Raw genomic sequence first — 20,556 nt, forward strand, 5'->3', positions numbered from 1 at the left:
GTGCCTGTTGTTCAATATTGCGCTAGAAGGTGTTATGCGGAGAGCCGGGCTTAACAGCCGGGGTACGATTTTTACGAGATCCAGTCAATTTGTTTGCTTCGCGGATGATATGGACATCGTCGGCCGAACATTTGAAAAGGTGGCAGACCTGTACACCCGCCTGAAACGCGAGGCAGCAAAAGTTGGACTGGTGGTGAATGCGGCCAAGACAAAGTACATGCTAGCTGGTGGGGCCGAGCGCGACAGGGCTCGCCTAGGTAGCAGTATTACGATAGACGGGGATACGTTCGAGGTGGTCGACGAGTTCGTCTACCTTGGATCCTTGCTGACGGCTGACAATAACATTAGCCGTGAAATACGGAGGCGCATCATCAGTGGAAGTCGGGCCTACTATGGCCTCCAGAAGAAGCTGCGGTCAAAAAAGATTCACGCCCGCACCAAATGTACCATGTACAAAACGCTCATAAGGCCGGTAGTCCTCTACGGGCATGAAACGTGGACGATGCTCGAGGAGGGCCTGCAAGCACTTGGAGTCTTCGAACGTCGGGTGCTTAGGACGATCTTCGGCGGTGTGCAGGAAAACGGTGTGTGGCGGCGAAGGATGAACCACGAGCTCGCCCAACTCTACGGCGAACCCAGTATCCTAAAGCTGGAAGGATACGATGGGCAGGGCATGTTGCAATAATGCCGGACAGCAACCCTGCAAAGATGGTATTCGCTTCGGATCCGGTTGGTACAAGAAGGCGTGGAGCGCAGCGAGCTAGGTGGGTGGATCAAGTGCGTATCGATTTGGCGAGCGTGGGGCAGAACCGAGGATGGAGAGATGCGGCCACGAACCGAGTATTGTGGCGTGAAATTGTTGATTCAGTGTTATCTGTGTAGATGTTAACTAAATAAATAATAATACTCCAGTATTGTCTTTCGAAATTCAACGCAGATTTTTTTCACCATTTTTATTTTATTTTTTTCTAATGTTTACACGTTAGAAACAAAAAACATTGATTTAACTTATATTCAAAAGAACTTTTACCTAAAAAAAAAGTTTTAATCATCTAAAATTGACTATTCGTATATTTTAAGGAATTGCTTTAACCTGGAATTATTTTTTAATACCTGGAAAACCTGGAAATCTCAGGGAATTTCATTTCTGTAAATGAGTAGACACCCTGTCATATGACACTGAACACTATAAAAACGGACACACTTGTTTGAGTCGCAACTTAGCACTTAGCCTATCGCACCACACGAAAAATCTCCAAAGACTTTAGTTGATAATCCATTAACAACTGAGCAAGTACAATCCACAATTTTTTTTTTTCATCAACATCCACAGTTTCTTAGAAGAATTGTTCCAAAAGTCCTATAAGGATTATTCCCACAAATCTGTTACGAAATCATCCAGGAATTCTTGAAAATATTCGACCAGGAATTCGTCCTGAGGTGCCTTCAAAAATTTCCCTTGGTATTTCTCCAGTATTTCATACAAGATTTACTCCTGCAGTTTCTCAAAATATTCATTGATTAATTTTCTCAATAAAATCTTCATGCATTCTTCACAAGTTAGTTTATGGTGCCACACCAGCTAATACTATAGCAATTATTAAGTTTACCGTCCTATTCTTCTTTCTGGAAATACGTCCCCACTGGGACAGAGCCTGCTTCTCAGCTTAGTGTTCTTATGAGCACTTCCACAGTTATTAAGTTATTAAACTTACTGTGCCAAAATGACCATTTTTGCATGTGTATATCGTGTGGCAGGTACGAAGATACGCTATGCCCTGGGAAGTCGAGAAAATTTCCAACCCGAAAAGATCCTCGACCGGTGGGATTCGAACCCACGACCCTCAGCTTGGTCTTGCTGAACAGCTGCGCGTTTACCGCTACGGCTATCTGGGCCCCTATGCTATGCCGTCCTATGTTTTAAGCAATTTCATCAGAAAATACCACAGGATAGTATCCAGGAATTCAATTCGACAACCTTTCAGTGGTCGCGCGATTTCTCAATAAATCCGACCAGAAATTTCTCACGAGGTGCCTCCACAAATTTCTCTTGGTGTTTCCCCAGAATTTCATTCAAGAATTATTTGTGCAATTCTTCAATGCATTCCTTGAGTAACTTCCCCAAATAAAATCTCTATCGTTTCTTCTAAGGCTCCGCCCAGCAAGGTTTACGACAGCAAATACTACAGTAGTTTTTTTCAGTTATTTCTCTGATCATTCCTTCATAAACTTCTTAAAAGATTCCGTCCTATGTTTTGAGCAATTCCTTAAGAAAACCCTGCAGGATAGTATTCAACGATTCGATTTATTAACCTTTCGATTGTCGCGTGATTGACGCCCCCCAGAACTAGCGCATTAGTGCTAACTCGGAAAGCGAGATTTGTCAACCTGCTTTGTACAAAATACAACAACGTGACAACTGAAGTGTTAAATTTTCAATCTTTATCTTAGCAATTTATGTAGAAAATCCTCCAAGAAGTTCTCGAGAGTCCAAAAGTTCTTTCATAGATCCTTCAGAGGTAATCATAAATTTTTACAGAAGGTTTATCGGAGACTATTTTATTACTTTCGGATTTTCTAAAATCTGTTGATTTTTCAAGAATTCCTTGAATAATTTGTAAAAAATGTCATTGATAATTCCTTAAAATGTCCCTGAAAGAGTTCCTGTTTAAATTCTTCGAGTACTTCCTTCGAAACTTTTTCAAAAAAATTCTAAGTGAATTCCTGAAGGAACATTAGTAGGAACACCGGAGTAATTTATTCAGTTAACCTTAAGGAAGCCCCTGGTTGATATCTTGAAATCCTGATACTCATAGAAGGCCATCCTTAGAGAATCCCGGAGAAATTACTGATTGAATACTTGAAGAAATCCTAAACAAAATTTTAGCAAATCCTAGGAAAAAATCAATGTAAAACATCACTGAATGAGTTCCTGGAAAGCTTTGGATATTCTTGAGAAAGTTCCAAACAATCTGGAGGAATTCCTGATGGATTTCATGGAGTAATTTCTGGGCGATCATAATATTCCAGGTTCAATTCTCTAAGGCGTCTTGGACGAAATTCTTTGAGGAATTCCCTATAAAACCGTAAAAAATCACTAATATAACTCCTAAAAAATTCTTCGAAATAATATCCGTAGGAAAGTTTGGGCAAACACCTGAATTAATTTCTGATACAATTCTTCGATAAAATCATGAAAACATACTTACGGTAATATCAAAGAATTGTATAAAAACACTTAGAAATATATTCGTTTCGTTTCCTCTGATAAATTCTTATAGAAACTGTTATCTTCAGGTTATGTTTTTTAGTTTTCTTGGTTCCTGCTAAATTTCTCTTTTAGTCCCTTTGTTCAGGAATGAAGTTTCTATAGATTCTTTTTTAAAGACTCTCAGTCGCTACCAGAACTGTAGATACTAAATTAAGAAATCTGTAAGGGTTTTTTTTTGTAAATACACGACAAATATAAAAAACTTCTGTGAAGTGAAATGTTAATTGTAAAAAAGGTCCTAAATGTGAAAATTTCCCAAGCGAGATGAAACTGACCACTTTGGATGGGAGATAAGAAGACAGATAGAACGTCTAAACCATTTTGAAAGGTAAACTGAAAACAGTTTTTTCTGCAATTTCTAATCGTAATAGGCGGTTTCCCAACGCCAATTAGTCATGAAACGGCCTACTTTTCTTTAGCCATAAACTAAGTTTTATTATTGTTGTAAGTGGTGTTAAATTGCAATAAATGGCAAACAAGTAGGGGATATATGTACGTATTTTCGGCAGTCCAAGACGATGACGCGTTTCTTTTGTGATTTTCTTGGACATCAGCATACAAAGTACATGTAAATGAACTTGCAAATGCTGCTCAATCCTCTATCGATTCACACCAACAGAACAATTACAAGCTTTTTGGAAACATTTTTACAACGCTCGGAACATCTCTTGTAAGTGTGACTATTGTCGGCAGCCTTTAGGTTTTCAGCTCAAACGGGTGTTTGGTTCTCCAGAACCGTGCTCTTGAAAATTTGAAGTTTGGCTTCGATTCACCTTCACCTTGAGACGTATTTATTTGAATTGATGACATCTCAAGATTATTTGTTCAGTCCTGGAAATCTCGTCAGCTTTCCGCTTCCGGGCGAAGAACTATCTGTATGTTTTCATTGGTGTGTATTGATAGAAAAATGCTGTGTATTTGGCGTTTGAAATTTGGTTGCCGATAATAGTCGAATGGTGCCGAAGCCGTTAGTCACCCTAGTATTTTTTTTATAATTTTGTTGCCGCATTTTAATTTGTGTTCACTGAATTATGTTTTTGTAGTCAGGATTTAAGAAAATTATATAAATTGAATTGCTTTGTTTTGACAGCATCTTAAAAATAAATCAATCAAATCCTAAAATCGTAAATTAATCAAGAGAATCATAAACCAAAACAAGATTCAACATACAAGTAAATTCCTGTAAATTGATGAAGCATCATACTCCTTTAAATCAAGGTGATTTTTTTTTAAATTGTGTTAGCCGTGGTGTTTGCCGTGTTGTTGGTGTTTTACCCTGTCGTCCAAAATAATCGTGATTTTTATAGATATTCTGCTCTATGGCCAGAAAGAAGTTCACAATCAACCAAAGTTCCTTACGGTATGTGGCTGCCGGATTGAGGAAAAAACTTGTTGTTATACATTGTCGAACCGTTAAAATGATCGAAGCAATGATTTTGATTGCGTTTTAAAACACAAATTTTCTTGCGTGTAATAAAATAAGTGTGCACTATTCAACTCATAGTTGGTCGGTGTTCAGACAAACTGGACCAAGTGTTTTTTTAATGGTTACAGGAAGACGTACCCCAGGCATTCAAAATATCAAAATCTTTGCATTGTTCGCTGTAATAATTGAACTTATTAATTTAACGATACATCTATATGGAAAGAGCATCGGTTGGACCCCTTAGCAAATCTTTAGATCGTCAAAATATCATTTAGTCCGGTTTGAACACCGACCAGTTGTAATCAGATGCTGTATAAACCTCATGGTAATAATAAAAAGCTTATTTAAAAATCCATTTGAATAAGTTTTTTTTAGATTTTTATTTTGGTGTAGGTTTTGTTATCCAAAAGAGTCCAATAGAATTAACTGTATATATAGTTTACTGTATGCTTTGTTCATACTGATTAAAACAATTCAATTATATTCAAAAACTTTAAAAAAATCGGTTAAGTACTTATAAATCTACTCTCAAATTTTTTTTTTTCCGTCAAATGAAGAAAGTTCTAGATAAAGCTACTTTTATACTATAAGACAAATTTGATGTTATACATAAAATTGTAAAAATAAAAATTGGTTGAAAAATAACAAAGTTATAAAAACTATACCAGAGACGGACAGAGACATAGTAGTCGGGTTCAGGGTATACCCATTACCTGTAGTACTGCATTTGCTCCCTTGGTACTGCAAAAGGTACCCATAAGTTTGACAGATCGCAGTACACTTTTCATAGTAATCTAAATTTTGCAAGGAACAATAAAGACCTCCATTTCGTCTTTCACTACACTGAACTGCCGTGAATCGCAAGTCAGTCCCATCTGTAAAAAGTAGGCATTGAGAAAATGGGCTTTGAAGTTTCCAAACTAGTTTTCCATACAAATATTCAAAAAATTCCAGAAGATTGGAGCATGTTCAAATCTCAATGAAATTTTCACAATTTGCTTTTCACTACGATATCTCTCCGATAAAAAATTAAAGATGATTAAAACACGGTTCATTTTTGTGTTACACGGTGTGGAAATCTGTAGTGGGACTGACATGCGGTTACTTTTCATTATGGGACAATTTGACTTGCTGTTTTTTCCTAATTTTTCCGAACAAATCATATCAACTCATTAGTGCAGCTGAAAGAGTATTGGAAAATATAGTGAAAACTGGACTCAACTCAATTTTGACGAAAATGCAGATGGGACTGACTTGCGATTCACGGCAGTGAAGCTAACACTTAAAATTCACTTCCAACTCGCATGTGCCACCTAAAAATCTTAATGTTTCTGTCTCAAATTTAGAAAAACGAGTGGCGAACTCGTCAAGGGCGCAAAGCCACTACTATAAAGCAAATAATAATAATAATAAGAACACACAAACTTTAGGTTTTGAAAACTTTCGAAGAATAAGTCGCACTCTACTAAGATGTTACCACCTAAAGCAATATGGGATTTTGGAAAAATTCAATAAAGCGAGCCTTGGACACAACGTATGCTAGCAAGTGGTATGAATGAATTTTTATGCTTATGTAAGATTCTTCAACTATCATCACCGGAAATGCTCAATTGCTTACACCACTGCCACTCCGGCGTACAGAAGAACATGCGTGCTTTGAGGCAGATATGTGGACTAACGTGTAAACCACGTGTAACAGTCACTCGACGATAAGATGACAGTTTGTTATCTTGTGAATTTGAACTTTAGTTACATAGGTGAACGACTAAGCACAATATTCGAGTTGAACTTGAATATGTGTCGGTTGCTCATAATTCAGTTGCAAACATTTAAGTCCAAAAATCTTCAACAGTATTGAAATTGCACTTGATCATACGCAATGCTATTCTGTAGCCAATGGGCTCCATAATAAGTTTCCATCAGCGCTAAAACGACAACACTTTTATTACAGTCAACTTTCCTTTACTAGATGTTCCGTATCTCGATATCGAGTTAGAGAACCATAGTAAAAGTTGGTTTTCATGGCTAACTCGATGGTCTCTTGGACCGCAGTTGCACTGATTTTGTGTTCTATAACTCGATATCACCCTAATTCGATGATCCCTTCAATATCTAGTTTTGGAGAGTTGACTATACTTTATTCAATATATGTAGTTTACGCCACAGGTCTAAACCTGATTGTTAATTCAATATATCCGCAAACACTAATTCCACTATAATCGATCAAGATCTTGTTTGTCACCTCTATTATGCTAATTTAAACATAACGTGGCACCACATTTATAACTAATTTTCTTTGTTCGATTTCAGGTTCTCCCTAGATTAACACCGCCACTTCTAATCAGCACTAAGGTAAGCAAGAAATTGCTTCTCATTCACCAAAGCATCGAGCATTATCACACAAACAGCACTTAAGATGCTCACCGATTCATGATGTATTTGCCTAATAACAACACTGCTTCTGCTTATCCACCAACGCGCCTTATTTTCGTCCGATTTCCACTTATCACTTCAAAAACTTTCTTTCGCAAATAGCTGGCTGAATCTTGGGCCACGTTTCGATCAAATGTCCACGTTATTCTCTGAATGTATAGTTCACTACTGATGCCGTCCGCCGATCGGATGCGCTCTTTATTTCAAACTGTACAAAAACGTCTGCCTTCTAGCCCTTGATAACACGACACACTATTAGAAATCTTGCCGGCAGAGCCTGTGATTATAGCTGAACAAATATTTTTCTCCTGTTAGCTCCCTTTTGCATATGGATCTTGGAAGGGTGGCATGACGCGCGCGCGCGGTTTCAATCGATCGTTGATTAGGAAACTATCTCTGCTCGACACTCGACTTGTTTTTGAGCGGCCTGGCCACTTACTTCTTCCAGAGAGTGCGGAGCTTGGACAGTATATGACGACGCGGTCAGTGATGGTGTTAGTCTCGGTGCACTTGCATCACAAGCCATGTGCATGTGCATCAAAGGAGTCCGTGCATCAAGTTGACCGTGTAATACCTACTGGGGAACAGCCTACTTACCATACCGGCTTTTGCTGATAGGAGCTTGTAGAGGGTGTGTACAGCCCTTGGCAACCAACTAGCCTACTAGATGGGTTCAGGGCAGCCAGTTGGAACGGGAAATCGTTGTATCTTGTTGTGGGTCTTGTTGACAACGGCATCAATTGAAGGGCCCTTGAACCCGGTCATTTAATTTGCGCGGGATTTCGCATTTGAGTGGTTGTTTAAGGCGAAGAACGGGACGGGTCAATTTATCAATTCAGTGGCGAAATAGCAAGCAATTGAATGTAATGTTAGACTTCAGTCGGCCCTAGCGTGAAGAAATAGAGTAATTGCCTCAGCTGACGGTTTGTCACGCGTGGCTGTTACAAACAAACAACACAATTTAGTTGCAAGTCACTTGCGCTCTATCGCTGAGAGCAGAAAACGCGTGGCCTGAAATTGAACTTTCTTCTGAGAAATCGACATCAAATGAAGCTGCCCTTACGTTGTTGAAGTTCGATGGATCTCAGATTTTTAAATCAGCATTAACAAAGCAGCACAGTCAAACTTTCATGAGTCGATATCTGAAGGGTCCATCGACTCATAGAAATGCTTTGGAAAGCTTTCTAAGAGAACTATCATAGAAACTATGAAATTTTGTTTTTAGTATGGTTCCATGAGTCGATATTGAGTCAAGGAACATCGACTCATGGAGGTTGTGCATCAAAGAATCGCAGTTGCACTGATTTGTGTTCTGTACGTCGATACCTCCCTCAGTCGATAGTCCCTTGAATATCGAGTTATCGAAAACTGACTGTAGCTTAAAATGTATTTTTTTTTCGCAGATCAAACGCTCCCTCCCATGTTTTGACATGTTCCGCTCTAAAAATATCGAGTTATAGAACCATAGTAAAAGTTGTTTTTAATGGCCTCAATGGTCGTTTTGTAAAGAAAAAATCAAATTTAAATAAACCTACTAAGTAAGATTAACTCATTAGGGTGAATACCCCGGCATAAATCTCTACGCTTATCGTGATAAACTGGTTATCTCAAATACTTCACGAATTGCTTAGAAAATATTTCAAATTGTTGAGATTCAACAATCAACTGACTTAGCAGTGCGCCGGTCATCATAGCAACCGTCATGAAATACGTTATTTATCAACAAACAAAAGATTTCGAAACGGATTTTCGAGAATCAAGGCTTAACCAAGGTATCTAAAAGGGAGGTAGCCCAATCTATCAGATTCCATATTCAGCCATTTTGGAATGGAAAGTGACAGCTGGCGAGTTTATTTTAATTATAGACTGATACTGCCTAGCAACAACGTCCTATAATCATTCATTCTCTTCGACAACTTTCGTTTATCAGGCACATCGCTTGAATAGTTTTTGGCTCAATTTCATTTTTTTATGATTCACTGATTTCAAGTGCAGGTTGCTGCAAAGGTAGAATGTTCTTCTTCACGCATACGGTTCACATTTCAATCATTTCTTCACTATCTTTTTAAGTTTGTTTCAACACTGAACCGAGCAATGAATAGTCCTTGCTTTGCTGTGTTTGTTGCAGTAAACAATCTTCAACAATCCCATAGAAACGGTAGAGTAAAAAACAGTATACACAAACCCGCCAGCTAGACAACTCGCCAGCTGTCACTTCCATCTTCCCCGCAGCTAACCACACCGCGCACCCACTGAGTGCTTAGATCGGTAAACCTGTCATTATAAAAATCTTGGGATTAACTTTGTTTTATGACAAAGCTTTGAAGACAATTGGAAAACGAAGGTGCGAATAGATTTTTCCATAGATTTGAAACACTTTTTTTAGACAATGACTGGGGAAAAGTAACATGTATATGTGAGCAATGAGTATGGTTGTGAAACGAAAAGTCTCGAATGAAATAGTTACTGATATTCCCGGATATTCCTTTGATTGAATGGCCACAGTGAGGGACAAAAGTTATCATTCGGTGACAGAATGTCGTGTATAAGTCTAAGCAATAATTCTATAGGTCTTGAGCAAACCGAATGCAACGCGCATCGACTCCCTTTATTTGCCATACAATTAGTTATAGTCAGTAAAGGCATTCGTTCTGCATTTGACTAGTTGAGGATTCTAGACCGTGTTGTTTTCGATTTTGAAACAAACAGAAATTTTTACTTGAGATTACTTAAATGATTACGAAAATTAGCGAGAAGCCTTGGTTGAAATAAATAAAATTAAAGTTCGCAACTCAAACAAACAAACTTTTGACAATTCTGGCATTTTTATAGGGTAACTAGATTATAAACCCAAACTTTTGCACGGGAATGTACATTTCTTATATTTCACAACATTATTAAATAAACCAAGCGGACGGAGCATGGATGATTATTGTTTGACAGGTAATAGCAATGATTGTGCGATATTTGCCAGAAAACCATTCGTCAGAAAACTATTCGCCAGAATGACATCCGCCAGAAAACCATTCGCCAGAATGTATCATTTACCAGAAAATCATTTGCCAGAATGTACCATTCGCCAGAAAGTACCATTCCCCAGAATTATTTTTTTTGCCGATCTTGATCGATTATTTCATGGTAAAATAACCCGGAATCCAAAGATGGTCGTCACTATAGATGACCACTGCCTCTATTCACATTTTCAAGAGCACTAAATTACCACATCATTTTAAGCTTTTTGCTAAGGCACAGAGTGCAGACAATATAACACTGCTATTCTACATCTCTTGCGAGATTTTCGCCTATCAAGTATTGATGCAATATTCTAAGCTGCCTCACCTATTTTCAACTTTGAGAAAATTGCATTTCCTTTTACCGCGAGCTGTTCTTCATGAGAATATTGAATTTGACAATATTGTTTTTACAACTGCCAGAAAATTTCTCTGCGAATGCTACTTTTCAATGAGCGGTTTATTAGATTTGTGCTACTTTCTCTCAAATATCGAAACCCCGAATGTCGTTACCCAGAACACCAGTTCCCTAAATACCCCATTTTTGCATTTTTCCCGAAAAGTTTTTGGCACTCATAACTTTATACATTTCAAGGTGGTGAACTGTTTATATGATATCCACCCTTCTTTTTTTATCAGCGGTTCTTTAAAGTTTCACCAAACTCAGCATTTATTTTCTATTCTTTTTCGTTCTTTCTAGTTCACCACTCTGTTACCGAAGATTGTATCCATTTTGAACTGCATTTTGTATCCATTTTGTTTTGATACCATCTATGAACCACGTTGTCGTTTAATGGGGTAGAGGGGGTTGTTCTGTTCAAATAACACGATCCATACAAATTTCGGGGGAATGGATTGCGGGGGAAAAGTGTCATTCGAGTAGCTGGCGTTTGAGGAAATGACATTCAAGGGAGCGACATTCGAATAAAAGTAGCACAATCGGTTTTTAGTGATGTCACATAAATTACAGTACATGAAAAAGTATTCAAAAAAGAGTAATTGTCAAATTATCGCTATTTGATATGGTTTGGGGCAAATAATTTTTTTCCAATTCGTACAAAATATGATGTTATTATAAATTCTACAACTGTCTTATTTGCCTGAAATCTTGTGAGTGGATACTTTAATTACTTTATTGAACAGATGTAACAAATAGTTGCAACGTATATCGAAATCTCGTAAATATGTTTAAGAAGCAACACAACTTTCAAGAACAGCTTATGATGAAAAGAAGGGAGAATCTCTTGTGAAGTCTTCCAAACCATAATTTTCTGCACAAGTTTTATTAAAAAAACCCTTACTTTATTATCAGTCAATATCAAATATCAAATCTTTACGTCAATAAACAGTATCTTTCATACATAGTGGAGCAGCTTTTATTGAACGGAATTGTTATTTTATTCTGCGTTCTTCTTCTTTTTTCTAGTTCTAGTTCCGGGGGGAGATTAGGCGCTGTCTGTTCAATTCATATTGATAAAGTTACAAAGGAATGCCTGAGAAGTCGATATTTTTTCAACCGTACGAAAGTCATTTTACCTAGTCTAAGAATTAGAATATTAGAACCACATTACAAAAAACGGATATTCGATACTTACTATGTCAATTGGAGATGGTTCTCAAGAGACCAAAATCAAACAAAATTTGTTAACGCTCTGGCTCGGTTATTTTACCTACAATTTTAAACATGAATTATCTGAAAAAAAAAAATAAAATCTAAGGTATGGTCCATTCTGGGGAATGGTACTTTCTGGCGAACGGTTTTCTGGCGAAAGGTACATTCTGGCATATGGTACTTTCTGGCGGATGTCATTCTGGCGAATAGTTTTCTGGCGAATGGTTTTCTGGCAAATATCGCACAATCATAGCAATATGAAGTTTTATAACGTCTCATACTGCCATACTGTCTCCTTTTTGTCCTTTATGTTCTGGAGGTTGAAGTTCACCGAAGCACGTTTAAGAATTGGCAGATTTTTTTTATCCGTTTGTAGTTGTATTGCTATTTAGAAAATTAAACTCTTTAGCTATTAAGTAGGGTCCCAGATAGCCGTAGCGGTAAACGCGCAGCTATTCAGCAAGACCAAGCTGAGGGCCGTGGGTTCGAATCCCACCGGTCGAGGATTGTCGAGGGTCGAGGGTTGTACATTTTCTCGACTTCCCAGGGCATAGAGTATCTTCGTACCTGCCACACGATATACGCATGCAAAAATGGTCATTGGCATAGTAAGCTCTCAGTTAATAACTATAACATTATACGGCGGGTCAAATTTCGTTAGAGTACGAGCAATCCCAACATTTTCGAAAAAAAAAAACGAAAAGTCAGTCAGTTAAGGATTTTCTATTAAAGCTTCTCAGAGCTAAGTCAGATATTAGAGATTCTGTTAGACTTCTGAAAATATTGCTCGAGTCAATTGAAACCCAACTCTGGATTCTTAAAATCTGCCCCAAGATTTATTTTAGAATCCTGTTCTGAAAAACAAATGATGCTGTTAAAGCATTTACAAGATTCTAGCACAACATTTTATAAGAAATTTACTTAAGATTTTGTGAAAAATCTTCCCAAAGTGTCTCATATTCGATTATATTCTTGGGTAAAAAATCTGTGAAATCATGCCAAAGATTCTGCTATAAACCTGTTTAACATTCTGTGAGAATCTTTCAAGTTTTCCGTAAAAATGATGTTTTAAATGTTGTGAGAATCCAGCCCGAGATTCTGTAAAACATCAGCATAATCTTGATGCTGATCCATCCTAGGTTTGTACGTCAATCCCTTCCAGAATTGTTAATAAAAATCATTGCTGTGATTCAGTGAACTTTAGGTTGGCTGATTTAGCCGATTTAGAAGCTTGTTAAGGTGAAGATGAATCGAAGCCAAAGTTCAAATTTTCAAGAGCACGGATCTGGAGAAGCAAACACCCGTTTGAGCTGAAAACCTAATCGATTGGTCATCACCAGCTGGTGACCAATCGATTAAGTTTTCAGCTTAAACGGATGTTTGGTTCTGCAGATCCGTGCTCTTGAAAATTTGAACTTTGGCTTCGATTCATCTTCACCTTAAAGCTAGATAAAAATATGTTTCATTATTCGGATCATATATTTAATCAGATAAATTTTGAAGATTAAAAATATATAGAATGTGATGGATCATTAAACTGAAATATGAGGGTAAAATTGAATTAAATATTTAAATGACTAGTTTTGGTATACTCTAAGGTGGTGGAATCATCAACGGACCTGGTAAGCCTTTGAACTCCTCACGGGCCGTACGAAACGAAGCCGCTGGCCAAATGTGACCCGCGGATTTTACGTTGCGCACCGTTGACGTAAACTATCTGTAGTTAGGAGACGTGACGTTACTTGTAAGAAAAATAGTTAATTCTTGCTTCTAGATCGATGGCGAGTAATTGATAATTTATAGCTTCGCAACGATATGGAATTATTTTTAAATACCCAAAGTTGGAATGACAACTCTCACATTTGTTTCTAATATGTGCTTTAAAAAAAGTTGAGAAAATCTTGAAAGAGTAACTAAAAATATATTGTACTCTTGGTGCATCTATTCTTGTCAACACTTATAAGTTACCGTCGGAAGAGTATAAGAGACTAACAAACCTCTAAGACCCACCTATTTGTCCTAGATGATGAGGAGATCGAAGTGGAAAAATAACTCAATCAGCATCTGAGGCTGGTTTCAATTCATTGGGCAAGTTCTTTCTAACTTCTAAAACAAGTTTCTTGTTTCTGGAATAAGATCCAATATGTCTGATGCAATGAAACCTGATTACAGTTAAAAAAAATGATTTCGGACCTTATAAGTTAAAGCAATACTTTGATACGCTGGAGTACCGATGCATGCTAAAAAATCGGTATTATTCAATCAGCATAGTGCCCGAACCTGAATAAGGTGTGCGCTTTTGAGAATTGAATAGTGACAAACTATTTTCTTCAAAAGGTATAAAATGCGGTATCTTTTTTAAAGAGTTTCTTTGCAAAATTGTTAGGAGTGATAACTGTATAAAAAACGACAACTTCATTATTTCTCAATAGTAATGGAGTAGAACGGCATGCACTAAACAAAGAACACGGGTATACCACAAAAGATCAAAGAAAACTGGTCGCAGTGGTTCATACCGAACAGAAACATTAATCAAAAATATTCTTATATTTCTCTTTATTCTGATTTTGTATTTTATCAAGCCCGATGAATTATTTATTAGTTGAACCTTCAATCGACCTTCAATAGAATAGATCCAGTCTTCTGGCCAAAAGCTGTCGGTTTTTCAAGAACTAGCTCATCCATTTTTTCTATAAATATGCGTTTCTCTCTGTCGTACATTTATAATTTATGACTGATCGGATGTTTTTCCGATTTTTTAGTTGCCAAAATGTGAACAAGACATCCAAATTGGATACTGTTCATTTCATGAAAAAGGTACCGTTTGTCTCATTTACTTCAAACAGCTGTTAGCGTGCAAATATCATGTCGAAAGCTTTATTTGAAAGTAGTTCCAATCCTCCAATTTGATGATAGCCATGCAGCTTTAGTATGTAAAGTCTTTGACTACCGTTTTGATTCATATTCGAACAGCCTCAAATTCCGGACACTCTATTTTGTATGGGAAACATTTCACTCGATATATCTTTTACCATTCAAAAGTTCTCACTTTCGAGGGTCGTTCTTATAAGCATTTTCCATAGATATCTATGAAAATTTATAACGCTCAACTGTCTTAGACGCCTTTCAAGCGATTACCGGTTTCAACCAATGATTAGACTTTTCTAATAATGATTTTCATGAGCTGTCCGGAATTCGAATCATAGTGTCCGGAATATGAGGCAAACGTTAGGGGGCGGAATAAGAATCATGAAAAGCTAACACATTTCTATCAATTTAAAACTATACATGTTGCAGAATCAAAATCTTCATCCACCATCCGAAAATTAAGTGTTTTGAAGGTTCGATAGCGCTGAGGATTCAAACAGAATGACTTATTTACAGGGCCGTCCATTTTCAATGTCATCCTTACGGTAGTAAGAGCAGTCAAACCCTGCACCTCTGAAAGAAATACATTTTAGTGAAAGAAAGATGGTAGAACATAAAATTAAAAAGGTAGATATGTTCTACCAAAGCATATCATCTGGTTAGCCTAAATCCAACACGACACCAATCCGTACAGGATCATTAACAGACACTATAAACGGAAGCGAAATACTATATTGTTATCCTCATGACCTCATGAGTACAATATATGTTTGAGAAGACATTCAGAACCTGGCTAACATCAAATTAGTGGTGTGGAGCATTGATGTTTGCTTACCTTTGAAGTCTTTTGTTATGTTATTTTATGATAAAGAGATTCAAAAGTAGTTTCGAGTAGTCCATACCTTTATTGTTAATCTTCAAAGATTTGTTGCTTATCTTTCAAAAGATTAAAGATAAGCGATGAGGGTGGAATTAGAAGGTACAAAACAATCGAATATACAAATTTTTTATAGGAGATTCTACTATGATGGTCCGAAAATCCGCAAGAGTGTAATGAGAATTTTATAGAAACATTCTCGGCAAAATATGAAGGAAAATACATGGAAAGATGGGCATTAGACTGATGCAAATTTTGTAATTTTGGCTCCCCTGTGCTTAAACGACTTATATTATGGTAAATAGCATCCTCCCAAAGTTTGAAATGAATTGGAAGAAATTTGACTGTGCACAGGCCATTTGAAGTTTATATGGAGATTACTATGGAAAACGACATCTTTTTGTGTTCAGCCCTCCATCTCTGTTCATCTAAAATTTAATAATAAAATTGAAATCTCTTAATAACTGTTTACTGTGTAGCGCAGGTTTACTCTCGCGGGTCATGACAAATAGATTTGCTTGAATTTTTCATGAAATATGTATTTCCTGTTAGAACAAAACAGAAGCAGGCGTGAATTTTCTTCAATAAAGTTCATAGTTAAGAAGGAAAAGCAAAAATTTACAGTCCATTGAGTTTTGAGTTACGACCACTGAATTCCCGAATTAACAATCTCTTCGTCATAATGTTTTATGGAAAAGTGAACAAGCTCTGCTCATGTGAAATCCTTTCAGCCACAACTTTGCCGAAGACCACATTTCAATTGAACGTCAGGATAAATTGCTATTCATAATCATAAAGTGGGTTTGCTGCATGCTTAACCAACTGATCGGCAGGCAACAGTGGTGCTCATGGCGGGTAGAATATATTATATATATATATATATATATATATATATATACATATATACATATATATATATATATATACATATATACATATATATATATATATATATATATATATATATATATATATATATATATATATATATATATATATATATATATATATATATATATATATATATATATATATATATATATATATATATATATATATATATATATATATATATATATATATATATATATATATATATATATATATATATATATATATATATATATATATATATATATATATATATATATATATATATATATATATATATATATATATATATATATATATATATATATATATATATATATATATATATATATATATATATATATATATATATATATTTGATCTGATCAAAGTTATCCAGGCTACTATATTCTACAGCAAAAAGCAGTGTTGCTCTGAAAGTAAGTGAATGATCATCTCAGTATGGTTTAGACTTTGTTATCAATAATAACAAATTATCCTTACGTCCCATTAAAATGTGGTCTTCGACAAAGTTGTAGCTGGGAAGATTTCACATGAGAAAAGTTTGTTCACTTTTTCATAGATTATTATTTCAAGCAGTTCTTCTTCTTCTTTCTGGCGTTACGTCCCCACTGGGACAGAGCCTGCTTCTCAACAACTCAACAACACTGTTCTTATGAGCACTTCCATAGTTATTAACTGAGAGCTTACTATGCCAATGACCATTTTTGCATGCGTATATCTTGTGGCAGGTACGATGATACTTTATGCCCTGGGAAGTCGAGAAAATTTCCAACCCGAAAAGATCTTCGACCGGTGGGATTCGAACCCACGACCCTCAGCTTGGTCTTGCTGAATAGCTCGAGCAGTTAGATGACTTAAAACAAAAGCTTTGTTTTTTTTCATAGTAATTTCCATACAAATTTCAAATGGCGTGTGCACAACCAAATTTCATCCAAATCACTTCAAATTTTGGAAGAATGATTTTTAACATGATTAAAGGGTGAATCATAGGGGAGCAAAAATTTCAAAATTTGCATCAGTCTAATGGACATAGTATGTAATAAACTGATCCAAAACCAGCTTATTCTTTCATAGTATGTAACTGATAAAAAATAGTCATTTCTTCATACATTATTGTCATATTTTTCTCAACAATTTTACAATTATAATTTTCTATTGATTTTTTCTCGCTATCTATGAAATAATCCCTAATTGAGTGTATCTCTCACATATGTACCTCTCCTACTAGACCTTGAAAACACAGTAGGCTACGCATTCCATGCACTGCACGTTTGTTTGCTTCTAATTACAGCTCATCATGCCTGTCCGGTTTGCCTAGTGATACGCGACCCGTTTTCGCTATATTACATCGTTCCAATAAATATATTATTGCTCTGCGGGGATGTGCTGTATTTGACTAAACACGTCTATCAAATTTCCATTCACAAATCAACATCAGGGATATTTATTGGATGATTCAATCCAACCCAATCGTTGCATATATTGCAGCAGACTTGCCAGTCCGAGGGGGGTCATTCTCGACCATCATCGGCGTTGTCTGTTTTCGTTGAGGTATATGAAAACAATAAACCTTTGCTGCACATGTGCTTTTTCCGTAATCGACTGATTGCCACTCCAAGGAGGTAATATTCATACAGACTTATACAGATCTCCTAGTTGTACTAGGTTACTTACCGTGGTCTCCTTTGATGATGGGGCGATAAGCAGCTGTTGATGTTGTTGATTGCAAAAAGCAGATAACTTCGACACCGCATTCACCTTTCTTCTTTCGTTATATGGCTGACACTCACGGACCGCGATTCTCACGAAGCGTGTCTGTCAATAGCTAATGCGTTTAGTCTACGGCGCGGCCCACTAGATGACTGCGTCTAGCGGAGTTTGCAGTCCACGCGCGCACCACTTGCGATCAGATGTTTACAAGCACTAACTCAGCAGGCGAACACTGTCTGTACTCTGTTGCGTTGGATACAGAATGTTTTGGTTCTGCTCAGCTGCTACACTTGAAACTTGATTTAAGTCGGTGGTCAACGCAGAGTGCATGATTTTTTATCATATACACAGACCTGCCACCGGTTTGGTGGACAATTTAATGAAGTTCGCGGTCGCGGTTTACATCGCACACAATTCCAAGTTCATGGTGATAAGAATCTCTCGGTGCGAAAGCGCAGAGCGGTATTGCGTGTTGCTAGCGATAATTTCGTTCTTAAACTACAGTAATTTCAGTGTCAACGATCCCGACCAACTTCGAACAGTTCTATATTCAACCAGTTGTTTCTGGAAATTTTCCAATTTAGTGCATTTGCGTTCGCACATGGCTCTTCTACACCACCCCAAGTAGGCTGTGCAAATGTAATGGTATCAGTCGGGTGTTCCGCTTTGTTGTTTATTTCTCAGCGAGATGATTGATCGGGCTGCGCGAGTTGTTTACGCTGCGAAAATGTGTGCCTCTCGAAGTTATGACGTATGAAGCAGGCCTTGTAATGCACATTGCGAATATCGGCTGATTCTTGTGTTTTTCTCGTTTACAATCAAACCTTAACGATTCGTCCTTCAAAACAGTTTGAACGTTGTAAAACGGAGATGTGGTGTACATAAATTTGAATTAGTAATTGATTCTTGTCTCTGTACAGCCTGTGACACATTCATCTACGCTTGGCACAAGGAAGTGTTGTTATATAAGGTACATATAAGTAATATGACTAGTACGGCACCCATAAAAGCGTAACTGTCCTATACGAAGAATTAGAAACTAATCAATGTTTAAAGTCCATTTTATCATCATTAACCTTGTTTAAAATATTAAATTCATCGTTGGTTTCAGACGATATATTTTTCTTTCTAAATATCAAGATACCGAATCTGAAAAGCATTTTCTTAGCTTAGATTAGCTTAGCTTAGACTGACTACACATATCAATGGTTGCTATTCCATGATTGACCGAAGTCAGTAAAGATGCAGAAATAATCAATAAGAAGTTCGGCTGGGATCGGCCATAATCTTCTTCAAAGTGTTTTGAATGAAATGAACGTTTTGCAAGTCTACATTTCTAGCACAGATAAACAGACCGAACAGTTCAAAGCTTTTTTTAATTTATGAAAATAAAGGTAAAAGGTAAGAGATTTTTTATTGCTGTTTGCATTTGAGATGCAAATATTGGGTAAACGTCCTCCAAATGCGGTAACACAAAATAACCAAAGGACACCTAGCAACGATTACATAAATCACCGCCGCCCTAGCAAGAAAAATTCACATCGCATTTCTTGTGAAATGTTTTACCGCGTTTGGCGTTCCCGCATTTGATATTTGCATTTCAAACGCACACAGCAGTATAAAAAAAATATAAAACAAACAAAATATGAATAAGAGTTTATGCCGATACTCACAGTGACGAACCATTCATAGTTTGTTGAAAAATCATATTTATGTCCCACCGTTGTAACGATTAAATGTGCGGTCATACATATTTTACAGATTTGAAAAAAAAAAAACATGAAACGAGCTCACCAATTGATCCTTCATCCTTGATTGAGCAGTCTCAATTTTCAGCTTTATTTGAAGCATACCTACTAACTAAAGAAACGCGATTTTTTTTTCGCACTTGTGCCACGCGGACCGAAAACGATTGGTATTGATTCCGTCGCTCACCCTGAAGGAGCATGTCATGGAACCGGAAGACCAAGATACTGAAAAGCATTTTCTCACGATTAAAAGAATCAAGGTGTTATATTCCGAAAAATGACACTTGATAATGACGTCATTCCTATCGCAAACTCTAACGAGTACAAGAGAAAGCAAGACCTGCTCTCTTTTTCTATCCTTCTAGCCTCATACTTGACGATAGGAATGACGACACATGTTTTCATTGAAAATCGTTGTTTACACGTGGGAATAGCCTACCTTGTTATGTATACCGTGCAATTTCTAATATAAAAAGTCTGAAAGATTTATGTAAACTTTGAAGTTTTTGCTGCGATGTTGATGTCCCGAAGTTTGAAATTATTTGGAAAACATTTGTTTGAGCATACACCATTTGATGTTTGTAAGGATATTACTAAAGGAAAAGCCATTATTTAATATTTGTTGTCTAGCTCTTTATCGCAGTATTTTATTAAAAAGTTCATAACCCTTTCCCAAAATACATTTCTTCAACTACACTGTTCACAC

At 36.7% G+C, this 20,556-nt stretch overlaps 1 protein-coding gene across 2 annotated transcripts in view; it reads right to left on the reverse strand.

Moving 5' to 3' along the window:
* Positions 1–18,641, reverse strand: part of LOC5568588 (phosphoserine phosphatase) — a 48,180-nt gene extending 29,539 nt beyond the window's left edge. The window contains exon 1 of one of the 2 annotated variants that reach the window (XM_001652369.2): positions 18,067–18,641. In XM_001652369.2, coding sequence (XP_001652419.1) covers positions 18,067–18,146 — 80 coding nt within the window. In that variant the 5' untranslated portion in view covers positions 18,147–18,641. Of the gene's footprint in view, positions 1–7,121; positions 7,561–18,066 lie in introns of those variants that run through there. The other variant, XM_001652368.2, reaches the window with a different exon arrangement.
* Positions 18,642–20,556: the final 1,915 nt, after the last annotated feature.

Source organism: Aedes aegypti, chromosome 3, assembly GCF_002204515.2.
Source record: "Aedes aegypti strain LVP_AGWG chromosome 3, AaegL5.0 Primary Assembly, whole genome shotgun sequence".
Classification (NCBI taxonomy): Eukaryota; Metazoa; Arthropoda; class Insecta; order Diptera; family Culicidae; genus Aedes; species Aedes aegypti.